This window comes from Procambarus clarkii, chromosome 45, assembly GCF_040958095.1.
Source record: "Procambarus clarkii isolate CNS0578487 chromosome 45, FALCON_Pclarkii_2.0, whole genome shotgun sequence".
NCBI lineage: Eukaryota > Metazoa > Arthropoda > Malacostraca > Decapoda > Cambaridae > Procambarus > Procambarus clarkii.
This window is the reverse complement of record NC_091194.1, coordinates 3,387,734-3,409,023: the sequence shown is the minus strand read 5'-3', so window position 1 is coordinate 3,409,023 and position 21,290 is coordinate 3,387,734. Positions and strand designations below refer to the sequence as shown.

At 41.7% G+C, this 21,290-nt stretch overlaps 2 protein-coding genes across 20 annotated transcripts in view; one reads left to right on the top strand and one right to left on the bottom strand.

Moving 5' to 3' along the window:
- The window catches only part of LOC123769983 (annexin B9), a 32,750-nt gene extending 22,885 nt beyond the window's left edge, over positions 1-9,865 (bottom strand). For 4 of the 19 annotated variants that reach the window (XM_069301189.1, XM_069301190.1, XM_069301196.1 and 1 more), the window contains exons 1-3: positions 9,719-9,855; positions 8,203-8,244; positions 7,083-7,784 (exon numbers count right to left, since the gene is read on the bottom strand). In XM_069301189.1, the coding sequence (XP_069157290.1) occupies positions 7,083-7,784; positions 8,203-8,244 (744 nt within the window). In that variant the 5' untranslated portion in view covers positions 9,719-9,855. Of the gene's footprint in view, positions 1-7,082; positions 7,785-8,202; positions 8,245-9,498 lie in introns of all 19 variants that reach the window. The other 15 variants (XM_045761518.2, XM_069301194.1, XM_069301197.1 and 12 more) reach the window with 10 other exon arrangements.
- Positions 9,866-14,125: 4,260 nt separating this feature from the next.
- Positions 14,126-20,666, top strand: RpS6 (ribosomal protein S6). The gene is made up of 5 exons (XM_045761524.2): positions 14,126-14,190; positions 17,699-17,903; positions 18,344-18,489; positions 19,845-20,048; positions 20,461-20,666. The coding sequence occupies exons 1-5, from the start codon at positions 14,185-14,187 to the stop codon at positions 20,638-20,640; spliced, it is 741 nt and encodes a 246-aa protein (XP_045617480.1). The 5' UTR covers positions 14,126-14,184; the 3' UTR covers positions 20,641-20,666.
- The last annotated feature ends 624 nt before the right edge of the window (positions 20,667-21,290 follow it).

Here is a 21,290-nt window from a genome sequence, read left to right as displayed (position 1 = left end):
ATATAAGGGGCCCCTTAATTAATTATAAAGTATCAAAATAGTTGCAAACTTTTAAATATTTCTAAGGTCGAGCGAAACAAAAAATTGGGGAAAATCGAGGTCAAAAAGGGAACTTCGATACAAGCCTAACGTGTATAATAATAATTCATTGTATCGGGGGACAGGCAGCCAGAGTGTATTCATACACGTACACCCCCTACACATACATACATACACCCCCTCCCCGTCAGAGTCGAATTACTGACCCTCCCCAGGATGGAACCCCACAAGCTGATTAACTCCTGAGTACCTACTTACTGCAAGGTGAACAGCGGCATTAGGTGATAAGAAATGTGCCCAACCATTTCTGTCCTGCCCGGGATACACTATGAATATTCTCTGGCTGCCTATCTCCCGACACATTGAATTATTAATTAATAAAGCAACTGCGTAGTACAGTGCGTAACTGTGAGAAGCAGGATGACATGTAATGTGGAATAATGTAAACAAACTGTCCAGTCGCTGAGTTACATATAACTCATTAAACATGTTGTTAAAGATTCGCTACCTGGAACAAAAAGCTCCAAGCAACACGGGCTATGGTGAGCCCGTAGTGCCTTGACATTAAACAAGTAGGGACACTGGCGCACATACAGGTTGGCAAGGAGAGATGATGATATACCAGGGCGTGAAACAAAGGAAGAGAAGACGTAGAGAGCGGTACCCACTGTAGGCGCGAGCATGACAGTGACACCAATGGCTACAGGTAAACACCACAATGCAGTTGCAAAGTTTTAAGTATCGCGTGTAGCTGCCTGAAAGTTTGCACACCTTGTAAGCTTCTTACAGGCTTCCCTAATGACCACTAACACTAACTACACTACAGTAATTAGACTACAACCTTTGTAATTGAAAAAACTAGCTTAGTCACAGAACATACAATATCAGTGTCTGAGCCCATTGTGTGATTATAGATGTTAAACTATGAAACTAGTCCATCACCGATGTAACTTGCTTAGTTAAACGAATGTCGGGACTGCTCCAGAACCCATTAAATGTGCATCTGTAACCTTTCCACCACCGCCCACATGTGGGGGCACTAGGTCGTGCCGTCAACACATGGGCACACTGGGCAGTTGCCCTGGAGCTCACAATTCTAGGGGCCCCATGCTGCCATATTGTTCGTGAAAGATCTCTTGGCAGAGTGGATTAATTACTCGACTGGACAAGCCTGGTGTTCAAATACAATTTAAAATTATATTTATAATATAAATAATTTGTGCACAACTATTTGACGGTAATACGAGGACAGAAAGCCGGTGGCTTGTCGAAGGTCCCCAATTTGACTTGATGATCCTCTCCAGAAGGATTTGAACACTTGACAGTTTTGGCGTTTGATGCTTCGGCGGGTAGGCAGTTCCATGGGTTAATAACCCCTAGGGTGAAAAAGCCTCTCCTGTTCTCAGTCCTTCATTGAAGTTTGTTGAGCTTGAAACCGTTGCTCCTTGTTTGTGTTACATCTGATCTTTTGAAGAAATTGTCAGGAACATCCTCTAACTTGATCAATATTTTAAGAATCAATGAGATCCGCTCTGTCATGCGGTTTGCAGTGTTGTTAGGCCCGTGGCTCTCAACCATTCCTGATACGAGAGTTGACTAAGCTCTTGAATGACTTATGTTACCCGGTGTTGTACCTTCTCCAGAGCAGCTATGTCCTTCTGCAAGCGAGGTCTCCATGCTTGGATACAGTAATCCAAATGTGGGCGCACCAGAGATTTATACAGTTGAAGCACCACCCTTAAATTTTTCCTTAAAAGTCAAAGGTACGCTTGATTATTCTGAGTGCTTGGTTAGCTTTTTTGAGTGCTGCTCCTACCTTCTGTGCAACTTTTAGCGAGTGCTGGAATTTGACTCCCAGGTACTTTTCTTCATTAATCTGCTGTAATGTAATGTTACTCATTTGGTAGTTGTGACGTGGGTTGTTATGCCCCACATGTAAGGTATTGCATTTGTCAATATTAAAAAGCATTTGCCAGTCTTCTGACCATTTGTAGAGTTCATGTAGATAGTAGTTGGATGACTTCTTGTACTAACCCGCAGATCCTGATGTTGCAACTGCTGTGTTGTGGTCACTGTATATCTTTTGCATTGCTCTATTTCTAATTACTTTCTTAATCTGGGATAGACTCTGTGGTATGTAAATTTCTACGTTTCTTCTCTTAGTTGCAAGTTTTGCAGCTTCGTCTTCAACGTCATTTCTTGTTATTCCAACATGACTTGGCACCCAGTTGATAAGTACTCGACGGCCTTGACGTTTGAGTGTTTGCATTAATGATATGACGTTAGTGATCAGATGGATATTGTCATGTGTGTGTTCTTGTTGCAAGGTTCCAATGGCAGTTCTCAAATCTGTATGTATGATAACATGTTGTCGGTTTGATATAATTTGATATTTGCAAATGATTAGATAGAGCATACAGCGCTAGATCTCCCTCCCCCTATAGTCACCGACAGGTGGATGTTGTAGAGGGCCGCAACTATTGATCAGACGTTATGCAAGACCCATACAGAGTACGCCAGACGGCCGCCATCCTGGCGCCCCTCGGCTACCGCCCCGTCACACGCCCATAAGGGCGTAAACATTGTAAATATTCGCTTCTTTCCTGCCGGATATGTCACAGCGCACGCAAGACTCGCCAACGGATTTTAAAATCTACCTAATCTTATCCAACTTAACCTAATCCAACAACACACATTAACTTCAGTCAATACATCCCATAATCTAACGATATATATATACGGTTTTGATAACGAGTCCATTATTATAATAAGGGTTCCCTAATATACTAAGTCCCCTTGCCCGAAACGCTGTGCGTATTATTGGCTTTGGGTATTGTATGTACTAGCTCTATCTAGAACTCCAACATTATATTTGTAACTCATCTTCTATGTATGTACTTTTACCTATATAAACATTATGAAATTTGAATTTTGAAAGTAAACAAGCTTTGTCGAACTGTTAGATGCAAGTCACATCGTACACAGAACGACTCACCAGATTTTGAAACCTACCTAACAATAGCAATAATATTAATAATAATAATAATAATGTTAATACTATTTTATTTACAAGAAGATACAATTGGTTGGTGAGATTACATTAGAGTGATAGTTTTACATTCTTGCAAAGCCACTAACACACACAGCGTTTCGGGCAAACCTAACTCAACTCGAGAGGGTTCCGGGAGTTCTACTGTACTGTGTACGATGTGACCATAGCTGCTACCACCACTTTCTGTATGGCCCTTCCCTCGCAGCACAGAGACGGCCAGGCTTATCTTGAGATGATTTCGGGGCTTTAGTGTCCCCGCGGCCCGGTCCTCGACCAGACCTCCAAGCCCAGGCTTCATCAGACATTTGTGTGTTCACTTACGAAACCTGCGCATCTTTCCTCAATCATTGCGGCTTAGCTCAAGATTGACGAATACTGTTCAAATGAACAAATCCACAAGGGCCGTGACGAGGATTCGAACCTGCGTCAGGGAGCATCCCAGACATACTTTTATTGTCTGGATTTAAAATATAGACATACTGGAGGTCTTCTTCAACCCCTGCCCATCTACACCAGCTTCTCTATATATTTATATTATTCATCACTATTGACAAGCCATCCTCCATAAATGATGGGACCTGTAGCTACTACGGATGGAAGATACAAAATATGAACTGTTATACCTTAAAAAAATCCACGTTTTTACTATTGGCATTAAAAAAGGACGTTCACACTACAACACGTTTGCAATAAAAATGCAAACTTATTATTCATAAACCTAACCTGTCCTAGACCTAACATACACAATCCTAGGCCCAATTTAGTACATATATGTACTATACCAGGCTTAGGAAATGTAAAGGTTGGTTATAACGTTATTTCTCTGACCCTCGACAAAATCATCACTACAAAGTATGGAAATATTTTTGGTGCAATAGTCTGTAATTTATACAGTCCATCTAGTCGCAATATGTGCGATCATTTCTTGAATGTCAGGTTGGTTTATGCCTCTATATACTGGACCAAACCTCCCCCCCCCCTACCACTAGTGTTAATGACTATTCTTATCGTGTGCAATGGTGAGTCTCCCCCTGGTAAAACCACCTTCGTCATCACGGTATCTCCTGTGCCAGGTAAGTATTTTATCGGTGTGATGACGCCATCTCTTTACCATCACTCAACACACCTCTTCCCAATCATCCACCCCATCACACCTCCCCCCCCCCACATCCTTCATCATTCTGTTCAAAGCACACCCACTTCTTTGTGAGCAGATGTCTGCCTCCAGGCAAGACCACGCTCCCTTTACCCCTTGGCCAACCGTAGGTTTCACTCGACCTAGGCCCTTAGGCCTACAACCAGTTACCAAGCATGGCTTGTAGGTATCCCCCAGAAATAGGGGTAGGTTCCTGGCTTCCACAGGACTATATTACCCAAAACTCCTCCCATTTTCCAGCCTCCTGGTACAGTGGTCCTTATAGAAATACTCAAAGCCTGTTCCCATGACCGATGTTGAGGCTATCTGGGTTCCTCGTCTTCCCAGAGCATTAATGTCGTGACAACACACAACAACACGTGTTGTTACAATAAGGTTAATACATCAGATATCCAATAAGTAAGTAATTATCAAGAGAAGGCACCAAACCGGGAAGGCTATGTATCACCATCAAATGTGCGGAATAATCAGAGGGCGCTAAATATCACCAAGGATGCCAATACGAGAACAAAAACGCATAAGACAGATATCCAATAAGAAACAAGGCCTTGGGTCATCAATCAGAGCACAAGCTTACCTTGTTGACCTGAATGAAAGACTTCCCGGCCATGTCTTCCACCTCAACGAACCTCAACTACGGCAAAATGACAACTGTGACAAAATCATATCTGCCACCCACTTCAGGAGATTATTGACAACATTTGTTGTCCGATTGTCACATTGTTGGTTGGGGACGTAATCGTCATAGCAGTGTTGTGGTCCACAGTCACCTGCTGGACACATATTGCTTAATGTTACTTAAAACCTCAAAGCCTGTACTCATCTAGTTGTGCTTGCGGGGGTTGAGCTCTGGCTCTTTGGTCCCAGCCTCTCAACTGTCAATCAACCGTTGTACAGATTCTTGAGTCTACTGGGCTCTATCATATCTACATTTGAAACTGTGTTTGTGGTCAGCCTTCACCATGTCACTACTTAATGCATTCCATTTGTTAACTACTCTGACACTGAACAAATTCTTTCTATTGTATCTGTGGCTCATTTGGGTACTAAGTTTCTACTTGTACCCGTGCTAAAGAGTTTGTCTTTGTCCACCCTGTCAATTCCCCTGAGAATTTTGTAGGTGGTTATCATGTCTCCCCTTGCTCTTCTGTTTTCCCGGGACGTGAGGTTTAGCTCCTTTAGTCTTTCCTCGTAGTTCATACCTCTCAGTTCTGGGACTAATCTGGTGGCATACTTCTGAATCTTCTCATTGTCTTGTATGGCAAGACACTAGGCATGGACTCTAGGCTGGTGCTGCATATTCCCAGATTGGTCTGACATAAGTGGTATACAGGGTCCTGAACCATTACTAACACAAGTTTCTAAAGGCAGTTCTTATGCTGGCCAATCTACCTTATGCCGCTGATGATATCCTTTTGATGTGGGCTTCTGGGAACATGTTCAGTGTGATATCAACCCCCAGATCTCGATCTCTCTGTCTCTATTTGACTCTTGCAAGATTTCACCTCCCAGCTGGTACCTTATGTTCAGCCATTTGCTTCCTTCGCCTAGTTTTATTACTTTACACTTTCCTAAGTTGAACTTTAGTAACCATTTTCTAGACTATTCCTCCAGTTTGTCCAAGTCGTCCTGTCGTCTCTGACTATCTTCATCTGTCTCCCTTCTCACAGTTACTCTCTCTTTCCAGTTGCTTAGATACTGTTGTGGTAATGTGTTATCTATACCTTGTAATGACACGCTAAATTGATCATTCTATTAACTTCGTCACCAGCTGAAGTTAACAGGCCACATCGACCCCTAAATGTTCATGAAGGCATACATGCCTGTTTTGGTCCCCTCGCTATTGACTGTTGCCGCCGGAGGCTGCTAGTTTATTGTGCCCCCCATACTCATCCAGGGAGCGGTAGCGCAAAAAAGGATTACAGAGAGCACAAAAGGTCTTTATCTGACCTCAACAGAGATTATTACATTAACAATTACATTTGTCCTGCACATTTTGTAATTTAATGTCCGGTAGTTAGAGATTTGTTTCATTTGAATAGCTATGTATTTACAATTAGTAGAGCAAAAACCATGAAGTATCTGCCATATACTGTACTGTATAATATAGATTACCGAGGCGTCAATGTAATCGCCTGGTCGGATATCAAAATCAATAAAAGAATACTGATAAGAGATTAGACTCCGTGTGTGACTTCACTATGTGATTGCTTATGGTGGTTATTAATAAACTTTTAATTTGCAAATTATAAAAAAAAATCAGGTACTTATGGGTCACAATTTGCCTCACACCGGATAAGACGATCTGCATCCAGCCAGACTTAGACGTTTGGGCACGTTTTCTGTCATCTGATGCCTCTGTTCACTTACAAGTCGCACATCTGTGCCAGGTGAGTACGATGGGCTCACAATAGCCTGTGCTGCTTGGAACTTTTCGTTCAGAGTTCCAAGTCACAGTTTCGTATCATCCTTTGCAGACGACACAAAAATCAGCATGAAAATTGCCTCCGCTAAAGACATTGGAAAACTACAAACAGGTATTGATAAAAGTTTTCAACTGGGAAGTAGAAAATAACATGATGTTTAACAGCGATCAATTCCAGGTATTCAAGTACGGTAAAAAAGAGGACGTTAAACATAATACAGGGTACAAAACACAACCAAATCTGCTCATAGTACGAAAGTAGCATGTAAAGGATTTGGAAACAATGATGTCTGACGACCTAACGTTTAGGGAGCATAACCAAGCAAATATTGCGTCAGCCAGAAAAATGATAGGATGGACTACGAGAACGTTCAAATCCATGGGTCCCATGGTTCAAAGATGGTACTCACAGTATACGGGATGAGTCTGCCGCCTAATGGTGCAGCAGAGTAGGAGGAGGCCATGCGCGCAGCCTGGTGGACGGCGGGTTCCGTGCGAGACACCCCCGGGTACCCTGCCGCTGGCTGCTGGCCTCCTACTCCAGCCTGCGAGTAAGGTACTGACCCAGCACCTGGGTATGGGCTTCCTCCAGCACCTGGGTATGGGCTTCCCCCAGCACCTGGGTATGGGCTTCCCCCAGCACCTGGGTATGGGCTTCCCCCAGCACCTGGGTATGGGCTTCCTCCAGGCGCTGGTGGGTATGAAGATGCTCCGGGCGCAGGCGGGTATGGAGATGCTCCGGGCGCAGGTGGGTATGCTCCAGGCGCAGGTGGATATGGAGATCCTCCGGGCGCAGGCGGGTATGGAGATGCTCCGGGCGCAGGTGGGTATGCTCCAGGCGCAGGTGGGTATGGAGATGCTCCGGGCGCAGGCGGGTATGGGGAAGCACCAGGTGCAGGTGGGTATGGGGAAGCACCAGGTGCAGGTGGGTATGGGGAAGCACCAGGTGCAGGTGGGTATGGGGAAGCACCAGGTGCAGGTGGATACGGAGAAAATCCAGCTGTAGGTGGATACTGCGCCGCTCCAGGTGCAGGTGGGTAGCCAGCAGCGCCTGGGGCAGGTGGGTATGGCGAGGCTCCGGGACCCGGGGGATACATTGAATAATTTGAGCCCTGCCAAAAAAATAAAGAACCATGTTATTCAAAACGCGAATTGTCAGGCTTCCTGTCTCCGACAATGTGAAATCATTGTACAAAGCTCTACAACTCCCGCACTCAAGAATAAACTACTAATAAGAGGTGTTATATAACTACCTGTCACCAACATTTGTGAAGTTTTGGCAAGAGGCTACCAGCCAAACTAAAATTCGAGTATACCCACATTGTTAAAATCCAAAATAAAGAAGTCACATGAAAATTCAATAAATGGGAAACATCAGGCGTAATGATAAATGCCTTAACTGCAATACACTAGCATCGAAGTTGTTGCTCAAGCTATTTCTATAGTTTTTGCTTCTGAAAAACCTTCATTAATTAACACTCATTTCTGGTGGGCACAATTGTTATTTATATTCCCTTACTACACACTCACCTGGCCGAAGCCAGCGGCGGGAGGACCGCCAGGATAACTCATCTGAAAATGGACAAAAATGGGCATTATTAGTGTCTTATATACAATAATTGTATATATCTAGATAATAGATTATCTGTCCATGGTTGGAGGCCAGACGCTTCGGCTAGCCTCTTAAACTTTACAGGGTGACTGGTGTTGTGAAGAGAAGGGCTATCACTAGTAGGTCGCCCTCGCCCTCCTCCCCTACAAGAAGACTGTAGATATGAAATATTCGGTGTAGAATCTATAGTTTTTATAATTTCTTCATAATCTTACAGATATTGGCATACAAAACCCCAGGTTCTGACGGTAAATGTGCATTTTGTAAGCTAAAACTTTAATGACACATCCTTTAGGAGGAATCGCGCCATTCGCTGTTGAGAACTCCCTATGAACGCCTCGTAGCTAATGCAGCTTTAAAAAGAATCAGCCAGTATGCTGAAACCCAACTGTTTAGGCTTGGGAAACCTAAGCGGAGAAGCACGAGCATGTTGTCAATTTAAATGAACATAGTTTCTGCTTGAGCTACAGGGAATTTTATAAATGCTCTCACGCTAGTCAGCGGTGATGTTATCTGATCTTATCAGTGTCATTGCTCTCACACAGCTTGGACACTGCTGAATAGTCCTGGACCAAGTTCATGACTAAAGTGTGTATAATGTATGATACATATATATATCATGGATGGTATATATATATATATCAATTAACGATTAGGATAATGTTGATCCACACAATTTCTTCAAAAGGTCTGATATAACACAAACAAGGAGCAACGGTTTCAAGCTCACACTGTAGGACTGAGAACAGGAGATGCTTTTTCAGTCACAGTTATAAACCCATGGAACCGCCTACCCGCCGAAGCCGTAAATGCCACAACTGTTAAACTTCACAATCCAGCTTGAAATCAATCAGGACAAATGGAGGAATCTTTGACAAGCCGTTGGCTTCCTGTCATTGTCGAGAGCACTAGAGTGTTATTGGCCCTCAGGTAAATTAATGCAAAAGCTATATATGTATATACCGTATATATATATGTATTATACACACATCCTTTAGGCTGGCATTGAGGTCCCCTTATTGACGCTGCTAAGGATGCACCCCACAACAGTTTACTAACTCACGGGTATCTGTTTACTGCTAGGTGAACAGAGACATTGAGTTAAAGGAAACGTCCCAAACAACTTGTGTGCCATCCGGGTTTCGAACCCGGGACCCCGTATTGAGAGTGGCTGACGGTGCCAAGTGTACTACACTACTCCCCAAGTCACTTACCACTGTATGAGGACCTTTATATCCTCTACGTTAACCACAAGTCCTCCACCTCACCCGGACTCGCAATATACCTTTGGTTTCTCAATAACTTTAATAGATATTTGTAAATAATTTCCAGAGAACTATAACTTGCTGATAATGGCTTCACAGACCAACTCGCGATAAACAAACCAATATCACACTAATGACGCACACTTATAAATAACTAATATACTTTCACTGGCTTCCTATAATGATTGACTGGGTACGGGGAGGTAGTATACGCGTGTTGGTTGCTGGAGAAACTAGAGGGAGGGTAAATAAGAGTGAAGGAACACACTAGTGACCGCTCCACGCCTTCACTAGTCACTGCTACACTCTCTCACCTGTACGACACTTCCCTCCCTCTCCCGGCATCGTCTCTCAACACCATGTACTCTCATGTACTCTATACACATAAATATATATATACATCCTTCTGTGGATTTAAATATGGAAACTGTGAATTTTGAGTGTATGGAGTCTAAAAGATTGGTAATACTGTGTCATATATTATGACTGCGGCGGCATCATTCGTCCGCCAAGGAGGCGCTCTCCAAAATAGTTACAACACCTGTGACGTATTGCTGCTATATTTCCTCAAGCATAAGGGCCAAATTAGATATTTTCCACGTTATCAATAGCCTTTATAGACAAAAGTCGTTTCTTGCTTATAAGGTACCTCTCTGCTTGACGCCAGTGGCTAGTTATCCTTGATAAGGTGAGATATAGCTGCCATCTGTAGTCAGCCCTAGTAGTAGTAAGTGCTCACAATGGTCAACATCAATGAGTTAGATATTTGACGTATTTGAATTTATATAAATATTTGTAAACTTGAATGCAACCAACAATTAATGAGGAATTGAACCCCCATGATATCCTCATAATCTGTATGGTACAACATATTAGCAACACATGGTAGCAGACTGGCAGTAGGGGTACTCACTTAGTTGTGCTTGCAGGAGTTGAGCTCTGTCTCTTTGGTTCCACCTCTCAACTGTCAGTCAATTGATGTACAGATTCCTGAGCCTACTGGGTTCTATCATATCTACATTTGAAACTGTATGTAGTCAGCCTCCACCACATCACTGCCTAATGAATTCCATCTGTTAAATACTCTGACACTGAAAAAGTTCTTTCTGACGTCTCTGTGACTCATTTGGGTACTAAGTTTCCACCTGTGTCCCCTTGTTCGCGCACCACCCGTGTTAAACAGTTTATCTTTACCTACTCTGTCAATTACTAAGAATTGTGTAGGTAGTGATGATGTCTCCCCGAGCTCTCCTGTCTTTCAGCGACGTGAGTTGCATTTCACGCAGCATTTCCTCGTAACTCGTGCCTCTTAGTTCTGGGACTAGCCTTGTGGCATACCTCTGAACTTTTTCTAGCTTCGTCTTGTGCTTGTTAAGTTATGGACTCCATGTTGGGGCCGCATACTCCAGGATTGGTCTTACATATATGGTATATTATTCTTTTGATGTGGGCTTCAGGAGACAGGTTTGGCATGATAGCAACTCCTAGATATTTCTCTCTGTCCGTTTCATGAAGGACTTCATTTCCTATTCGGTATCCTGTGTCTGGTTCCCTGTTTACACCTAGTTTCATTACCTTACATGTACTTGGGTTGAACTTTAGTAGCCATTTGTTGGACCATTCATTCAGTTTGTCTAGGTCATCTTGTAGCCTCAAGGTTAGGCTACGAGGACAGGAGTATGCTGCAGGGCAGACACAACAACGGCAGAGGAAGCTGCTCGTCTCGATAATGTGATCAATGCGGCATCAGAAACCCTAATAATGGAGGACTTAAACCACAAAACAATAGATTGAGTAAATCTAACGTCACGAGCAAAAGAGCAAAAGAAAAATTTCTTGACCTGGTACAAGACTTTTCTCACGCAGAATATAGTAGAGCCCACTCGAGGTAACAGCATTAATAAATTCTAGATCATGTGCTAACATCAGAAGAGATCGATCAAGTTCAGGTAGGGGAAAAGCTCACGCCTTCGTGTAATCACAATATTTTAAGATGGCTTACAATTGTAGAATCCCACATAATAGTCCAGGATGATGACGTTCCAGATAACCTTTAAAAATAGATTCTGCCTTACAAACCTGCTCACATTTTTGGAAACAGTAATCAGCTATTTAGACAAAGGACTTCGAGCAGATGTAGTATAAAGAGATCTCGCTAAAGCTTTTGATAAAGTATCACATGAAAGACTGGGAAGGAACGTACAGGCACATGGAATACATGGTAGAATACAGGAATGGATAAAGCAACATTTAAAGCACAAAAACAAAGGGTCGTCTTCAATGGAAATTATGAATATGGCTGTAGAAAAGCGATGAATGGAGTACAGCAAGGGTCCATTTTGGGGCCAACCTTTTTCACACGAAAAGATGCGTGAATTTAGAGACAGCTCTAAGTGTTCATGAAATGTGTAGATGTTTCATTCAAACTTACCTACTACCAGAAATTTTATCCAAATATCTCCACTTTGTTAAGTGTAGGTAGTAAAATTTTAAATGTTGGTGACTGTAACCTATCCACGGCTGGCGACTGGATGAGGGACAGTCTGCAGGATAAATATATCAAATGTGACACTAGCTCTCCATATAAGTAAGTTGTTTAGCTTTGAGACTGTGCTTGTGGTCGATCTCAAACCCAGTAATTGTTGAGTTACCACTATAAATTACCACTACCATTAGTGTTATTATATATAGTACCACTATATATTAAATTTTGTAACTTATCAAGACCGTAACTGGCTCCTGACAGGGGCCTGACAGCTGAGTGGACAGCGCTCGGGATTCGTAGTCCTGAGGTTCCGGGTTCGATGCCCAATGAAGGCGGAAACAAATGGGCAGGGTATATTTCACCCTGATGCCCTGTTCACCTAGCAGTAAATATGTACCTGGGAGTTAGACAGCTGCTACGGGCTGCTTCCTGGGGATGTATAGCAAAAAGGAGGCCTAGTTGAGGACCGGGCCGCGGGGACGTTAAGCCCCGAGATCATTTCAAGATATGCGCAGCTAATTGAATTTTGGGATTCAGTCCCCGAGTCCATTATGTGCCACTGTAACCCTTCCCACTATCGTGTACAGGATGAGTATGGGGTCCACTACCACCCACAGGATGGGTATGGGGTCCACTACCACCCACAGGATGGGTATGGGGTCCACTACCACCCACAGGATGGGTATGGGGTCCACTACCACCCACAGGATGGGTATGGGGTCCACTACCACCCACAGGATGGTTATGGGGTCCAATAACACCCACACGATGAGTATGGGGTCCACTACCACCCACAGGATGGGTATGGGGTCCACTACCAACCACAGGATGGGTATGGGGTCCACTGCCACCCACAGGATGGTTATGGGGTCCAATAACACCCACACGATGAGTATGGGGTCCACTACCACCCACAGGATGGGTATGGGGTCCACTACCACCCACAGGATGGGTATGGGGTCCACTGCCACCCACAGGATGGGTATGGGGTCCACTACCACCCACAGGATGGGTATGGGGTCCACTACCACCCACAGGATGGGTATGGGGTCCACTACCACCCACAGGATGGGTATGGGGTCCACTACCACCCACAGGATGGGTATGGGGTCCACTACCACCCACAGGATGGGTATGGGGTCCACTACCACCCACAGGATGGGTATGGGGTCCACTACCACCCACAGGATGGGTATGGGGTCCACTACCACCCACAGGATGGGTATGGGGTCCACTGCCACCCACAGGATGGGTATGGGGTCCACTACCACCCACAGGATGGGTATGGGGTCCACTACCACCCACAGGATGGGTATGGGGTCCACTACCACCCACAGGATGGGTATGGGGTCCACTGCCACCCACAGGATGGGTATGGGGTCCACTGCCACCCACAGGATGGGTATGGGGTCCACTACCACCCACAGGATGGGTATGGGGTCCACTACCACCCACAGGATGGGTATGGGGTCCACTACCACCCACAGGATGGGTATGGGGTCCACTACCACCCACAGGATGGGTATGGGGTCCACTACCACCCGCAGGATGGGTATGGGGTCCACTACCACCCACAGGATGGGTATGGGGTCCACTACCACCCGCAGGATGGGTAGGGGGTCCACTACCACCCACAGGATGGTTATGGGGTCCACTACCACCCACAGGATGGTTATGGGGTCCACTACCACCCACAGGATGGGTATGGGGTCCAATAACACCCACAGGTATTTGCTTTGATGTAAATTTAGTTAAATATATTATATAGTTTGATGTAATGTTTCGTCTATTCAATGGTTATTAACATTGATAATTATATATACATATCTGACAATGTTAATATAAGTTATATAAAAAAAGCTTAATTTGATAAGAACGAAAATGAATATAGACATTTAACATCGAAAACAAAAGCATAGCGCTTAGGTGATACATTTAATAATAGTTAATAATGAACGGTAGACATTAATTCCTGAATATTATTATATATAAAGCATAATATAGTATTAACATTATTTATGTAGGTTGAGATAGGTGGGATTAAGGGCTAGAAAGTGTAGTATATTTAATAAGAAAGATGTGGAGGAAGGAGGTGGCCAGCACCGGGACCTTTCCCGAGCGTCTGGTGGCGTGGACGGCAGGCTCGCGCCATGAAGGTATATTTTCTACACTTTTCCCCGCTCTACGCGGCCTGGCTGGCTCAAGTGTTGGCCTAGTGAGAGGGAGTGTACTGTAGGTGTGGTGGTGGGCGTGTGGGTGGTGTATGAGGCGTGAGGGCGGGCTGAGAGGGTGGAAATGGGCGGTGTTTACTCGGTGTGAGGGAGGCCGCGTGTTGGGCTGGCTGTGAGCCTCCATGTTCCCTCACACCTGACTGTTACCCCTGGGGACCCGTCCTCTATGGGGTGCTGGCGTGGTTAACACGTTTACTGGCATCATTATTTTAGTAGCATTGTTTTTGTTGATAATTGTGTCAATATAATGTCGCTCCCAAATGGCTGTGTGGGCCGAGGTGCTCCTCGTGCTGGGTGGCTCTCGTGGTGGAGGCTGGATGCTTCTCTGGACTAAATGTGTTGTTTAGCCAAGTCATTTGTACCCAAGTCATTAGTCATATAATGTATTCATGAATGTTCACTACCCATCCACCCTCTTTGGGCTCCTATTCAATGATAAGTGAAAAGTTTTCTTCTCATTTGCCGTTTGCTAAGCTTTTTATTTAGGTTTGGAACATTGATTTTTAGTCATCAAAATGTTTTGAAGTAGACTAAAACGTGGTTTTAATAAAAATAATTTTTATGTAAAAAATTAATTTTTTTGTTTGCAAATCGGTGTTCCAAACCTATAGTGTACAGCAGTGTATTGGGACACCAAAATATGAAAGACGTTTCAAAACCCAAATTGATGAGAGCATTTGTGATGAACATGAAGTGTTTTGTTGAATGGTTGATTTAGGTTCTTTTGTTTCAGTGATTCCCAAATAATTTATGAATCATTCATCTTCCGCACCTGAAATTGGTTATCCCCCTTTTTTTTTATACTACTTCACTTCAGTTTTGAACATTGTCATGAAATTGATGTATGAAGCATGTAAACAGTTTTGCAACCCGAAAAAAATAATTTTTAACTTATTCATTGTCTACAATAAAAGATGTTTGCTGGAATGGGTGTCCGTGGATGATTTGTTAGTTTATTATAGTGTTGACCAATTACACCACAAAAAGGCAGCTGCGAGGCCTTGTCCATGGCCTCACACCAGTGTTTCACCTTGTGGTATATAAACTCCATCTTCACATGCCGATTAATGACCTATCATTAATCATTGTGGTGGTGGATACATTATTAAATATTATGGGATGTCTTGAATATTCCTTTTAGTTAATACTTTGGTTAATTATATGCTTTTATTATTTGTGTATTGAGAAGCCTGAAAGCCAGTTGTGTAGGTCATTGATCTGTAATGTTTTTACAATACACAAATAACCCAAACTTTGACATTAAGAATAGATAATGCTTCTGTTTAAACTTTGAGTAACTCGTATAAAGGAGTTATATACTGTAAGTACTAATTTTTTAAATTTGTGATGATTTTAAACAATCTAAACATTCATTTTATTTTGTAAGTACAGAAATAGATTGTGTATTGAAGGATTCCCATGTGGTGTTAAACTGATACTGTACTCGGCAGACAAACTAGTTAATATATTGTACTGTATCAGTCTGGAACACTTCATCTGGTGTTTATCCAAAATTTTAAAGCTTGAGGTACCCATAGGAGCCAACAACTTATTGTAGTACATTAGAGAAGAGGAGGGGCTGACCATAAAGTTATGTTTAAATAATGGGAAAATAAATTGGAGAGGAAGCGTAAGAGGTGGAATTCAAAGCAAGGGCATGTTCAGATGCTATGGAACAGTTTATTCCACTGATGGAAAATTGAGACCAAATGTGGTATAATAGGTACTGTATATAGTGGTTGGTGCTTCTGTTTTAGCGTCTTTTTTTATGTAAATGGGGCTTAAAAAAGTTAATGTAGAAGCAATCATTTAATACAACTTTAATTTTTAATGAAGCAAGCCTTATCTGTTAACAGGTTAACAAATAATAAATATTAAATTGAGCATGTGCCATACTGTATACAATGAGCTAGGATACAGGGCCAAAAGGACTAAGTCTTGCTCCCTATGAATTCTAGACAGGTAAGCGTATATTATCTAGATCGCATACTTTTAGATAAACCACGTGAATTTTAAGTTTTTTTCAGTAAAGACAACTTTCGAAAGAGTTCTTTGCTTTTTATACTGGTTAAATGATAGAGATTAAGCACAAAAATAAATACATTTGTACATGATTAGAATTAGCCTATTTATCACTCGTGTTCCAATTTATTACTCCTACTTGGGGTTTTGTGGCACCCTGGTTGAGAAATGCTGGTCTTGATAATCCAGGTTTGAGCAACCAATACTGGCTCAGATAGTTTATATAAACTGGTAATTTAGATCATGTAACAGGGTAATGGGGACTTACTGTACAGTACAGTATTACTTGGCAAATAAATGTTGAATGAGGTGAGGTTTACCACTGCAGTCTCCATGGCGCAGTGGCAAAACTCGCCCGGTGCTTCGCGAGCAATTTGGCCTGGGTTTGTACCCTGGCTGGAGAGGATTGATTGGATGCTAATCCTCAACTGTAGCCTCTGTTCACCCAACAGTGAAGGGGTACCTGGTTGCTAAACAATTTGGCGAGTCGTATTCTAAGAAAATTAGGATTAAGGACCTACCTGAAACGCTATGAATGCTAGTGGCTTTGCAAGAATGTAAGAATGCCTGTACATATAAAAATAATTCAAAATTCAAAATGTTTATTCGGGTAAAAGTACGTACAGTACATAGATGTGTTGCTAACATAATGTTGGATATATAGATGGAGCTAGTACATACACTACCTAAAGCCACTAATACGCACAGCGTTTCGGGCAGCAACAATAATAAAAATAACATACAACATGCATGAAATAAATAACCATCTTGATGTTTATACAAGTGATACACCTCGGTTACATGAAGACCTGAAGAAAATTCAATATTTCTAAAAGATCATTTAAAGTGTTGGGGAATGAGTGCATTTTTCTTGCTTTCCAATTCAAAAAATAAAAGGTAGCTATACTCTTAAAATGAACACGAACAGTTTTCTGGGTGAACTTTATATATTTTAGAATGCTAGGACTGATAAATCATAAAATGTCATCTTGGTCATCATAACTATACCAAATAATACTGTGACACCTTGTGCAGGCGATGTCACAAAATGTGGCTAAAGTATGTTGACCAGACCACACACCAGAAGATGAAGAGACGACAACGTTTCAGTCCGTCCTGGACCATCAAGACAATAGACTTGAGAATGACCCAGGATGGACCGAAACGTCGTCGTCCCTTCACCTTCTAGTGTGTGGTCTGGTCAACACTGGACACCTTTATTGCAGGTGTATATTGTATAGCTACTATTTGAGACTGCATTTTTACCCAATTGTGAGATTTGTGTATGGGGGGAGGGGGGGGGAGGACAAATAACCCAACCCATGTGAAATTAAGGGATAGTGTTTTGGTCAGTGTTGGGCAATGTTACATAACCCTTAAAGTTTGTAAACTTAATTGTTAACCTTTGCAGTTAAACGTGTCATACCCCGCTACGGGGTGTCAAAAGCTCTTTGAATTTGACGATGAGAAAAAAGTACGCATCTTCAATGAAAAGCGTATGGGCCAGGAAGTTGAAGCAGACACCCTTGGTGATGAATGGAAGGGATACGTGATGCGGATTGCTGGTGGCAATGACAAGCAAGGTTTCCCAATGAAGCAGGGTGTACTCACAAATAGTATGTATTTTCACATTTAATTTAATTAGCACTAGCAGTGTTATATTTTAGAACAAATATAATTTACAGTAATATTTTATTTTCCCTCTAGGATTGAATTTATCAAATTATAAAATCTAGAAAAATAGTACTGTAACTGGAAATTAAAAAAAAAAACTGGCAAACTTGTAGACTTTCTTTGAAGTGGTTCATCCAACCAAACTCAAATCAGTGTTCATAAATGTCTTAAATATAGGTTAAAACATTCCAATGTTACCCCGTCTTATTGTAATTTCTTTAAATCTACAACCCTTTCCATTAAAGGATTCTGTGGGCATTCTACTAACATTTGTATTACCTCAGTGTTGTTTTACCTGCTCTACAACTCCATATTTCATTCTTGCCCCTTTCACTGGTATCACATTTGCCATTTCTAAACGGCAATTAATTTTTGTTTACAGATCGTGTCCGGCTTTTGCTTTCCAAGGGCCATTCCTGCTACCGTCCCCGCAGAACTGGAGAGCGCAAGAGGAAGTCAGTCCGTGGTTGTATTGTGGACTCCAACTTGTCTGTGCTTGCCCTGGTTATAGTCAAGAAGGGTGATGGGGTTAGTCTTGTACCCTTTTGTTAAAGTTGCACAGCTGTATCAATTTACCACTAGCACTAAAAACTCTTGTAGTGTTTCAGGCCAGCTTACAAATTGTGCATAAAATGTCACAGGGTTTTGCCTAAATAGTGTAGAACTAGTACAGAATACCAATCTAAAGTAGTGAAGTCAGTCAGTGCTCGTTAGTTTCTAGTGGTTGATAGTATCAAGTCATGGTGCATTAAATGTGAAAACAGGTTGGTTGATGAAGTTGATTGATGGTAGAGATGCGGGACTAAAGAGCCGAAGCTCAATCCTCGCAAGGACAATTAGGCGAGTACAACAATTTTCTTGTAAATATAGTTCTTTATAACTGGCATATGGGGCATCAAGTAATTTTAGTATTCTTGGCACCCAAATGCATAAGTAGTACATTTCTATTAAACATTTTCCTCTATATAGTACAGTACTTCATAATTTGCCTTAATATTGATTCAAGAGGTTTTGGATATTGTCATCCTTACATCAAGGAGCAACTCGTTTAATATTTTCCACACATCTATAACTTATCCTTTGTGATGGTCACATTCATCATGCTGGTCTCCTAGAGACTACACCAAAATTTTAAGTTTCCCTATCTTGTCCAATACTTATTGATTTCAGCCTTACACTTTTTTTTCTATCTTAAAATTGCTTTCTTGCGTATACCGATTGTCTAAATGTGATTCTAGGAAGCTGTCAAGATCACTGCGAAATTGCCACCATCAAAATGGGACAAAATCTGGGTTATGTAGAATGGTGGCAGTTATTTACTGATATGCAGGCCAGTGTTTAATAATTTCAAATATAACAATTATTGGTGGAAATGTTTGCAATTTTCTGATAGCGAGTTGTATATTGACATTCATTGTCCCAGCTGTACCCTTCCCAAAAACTTCCCATCCCTCTTAAACAGAGGGGACCACTATTATCCATTTGTGCTACCTCTATGGATAATAGTGTGATAAGCCACTCCTTACTAATTTTACAAGTCTTACTAATGTCTAGTTATTTTATTGGACTAGTGAATTTATTGGTTCCCTCCTACATATACATTTTAAACCTTAGAGCATTAAATTTCATCGGCATTGTTGTTCCAAATGTCTCGCAGTATTTTGTCATGTACAGTACTTATAAATTTAAGTGATTTCTTGTATACAAAAATTTTATTTTAGCTTTTTAAAGTAGAAAGTTTTTTGTTGAAGTGCTTGTGAATTTCAAATTGTACATTTGGCTTGTAGCTGGACTTTTAAAGTTCAAAGTGTAAAGCCTTGAATCTAATTAACTAATGACTTTGTATCTGTAGAAATAACCCTCCGTGAATGTTTCACCTGCAGGAGATTCCTGGGCTTACTGATGGTTCCGTTCCTCGTCGTCTTGGACCAAAGCGTGCTTCGAAGATTAGGAAGTTGTTCAACTTGAGCAAGCAGGATGATGTGCGTCAGTACGTGATCAAGCGCCCACTGTCTGGTAAAGAAGGAAAGAAACCCAAAACCAAGGCTCCCAAGATTCAGAGGCTCATTACTCCAGTTGTCCTTCAGGTTAGATATAAAACTGGAATCATTTGGTAACTGCTGAATGCAATGTTCTTGCCAGTCACTTGTTTGAATACTTTGATAGTGTTAAGTGACTTTATGCTCATGAGTAGATAAGTTTTGTTACTTGAATAAATGTTTTAAGTTGATATTAGAAGGTGAGCCATGAGTGAGAAGCAATGTCTTGCAGGGTTCATGGTATACTCATTAAATTTGTGACGAGGGGGACTCGAACTCCGTGGAGATGAGCTCAGAATTAATAAAATTCAAATGATGAGTACTGTAGTTTGCTATTTCTTTAATTATGGAAATTGATGTGCAATGTATTTTGGTATTTAAAATATCTAGAAAAGGGCATTTTTTCCAACTGCAAACAGTCCTATGAATATCTTTGTAAATATATAAATTGTCTTTTCAGCGTAAAAGACATAAGAAGGCCCTTAAGCGCCAGCGAGCTGTCAAGAACAAGGAAGAGAAGGCCGACTATGCAAAGCTTTTGGCTGTTCGGCAGAAGGAAGCAAAGGAGAAAAGGCAAGAGGAGATTCGCCGTCGACGTTCTTCTATGCGTGACTCAAAATCCTCTGAAAAATCTAAATAAGCCAATAAAGCCTAACATTTAGATTATTTAGATTTTTACTTGTTCCTTACTGTTTACTTGTAGTGTTATTGCTAACAAGATAGTGAGCTTTGCAACATTTTTTAGAATTTAAGATAAATTTGAATAAACCATAACTGGTTATTGTTCATATAAACATGCACTTTGATTTTTCATCCTTTTGGCCAACTATTGCCACTTTCCTATTGTATTAAATTCTGAAAGTTATATATAGCCCAAACAATACATGAAAGTGACAGTTCAGTCAATCCTGAAGCCTTAATTGTCAACCTGTTCTCACACCAGGCTGTTTAAAGCAGTGGCTGTCCTCCCCAGACACATTCATCAATTTTAACATACTGTGTATTAAAAATTGATTTCTCATATAAATTAATATTCTTGTACATAAAAGTTGTGTAGGTTAGGTGTTTAGGATCTGTTGGTAAGTTTGTAGGTGAAGCATTTATAGAATTGTGGTTCGAACCGAGGACAGGAGTGAAGCATTTGTTCCGGATGTGTTTAGATATCAGTTGAGGCGTGTAAATCACTTTTCATTCATAAACTGGGTTTGGAGGAAAGATTAAAAAGCTTGGATCTTTGTGAGAACGGGTGGTTGTAGTAATGCTAGGACTTTAAGGTCTAAAACTTTTTTT

What these genes read in the sequence shown, in the direction of transcription:
- RpS6 (XM_045761524.2), top strand. An exon ending in GCAGGGTGTACTCACAAATA is followed by an intron (nt 17,904 to 18,343) that starts GTATGTATTTTC and finishes TTTTGTTTACAG; the next exon opens with ATCGTGTCCGGCTTTTGCTT. An exon ending in TTACTCCAGTTGTCCTTCAG is followed by an intron (nt 20,049 to 20,460) that starts GTTAGATATAAA and finishes TTGTCTTTTCAG; the next exon opens with CGTAAAAGACATAAGAAGGC.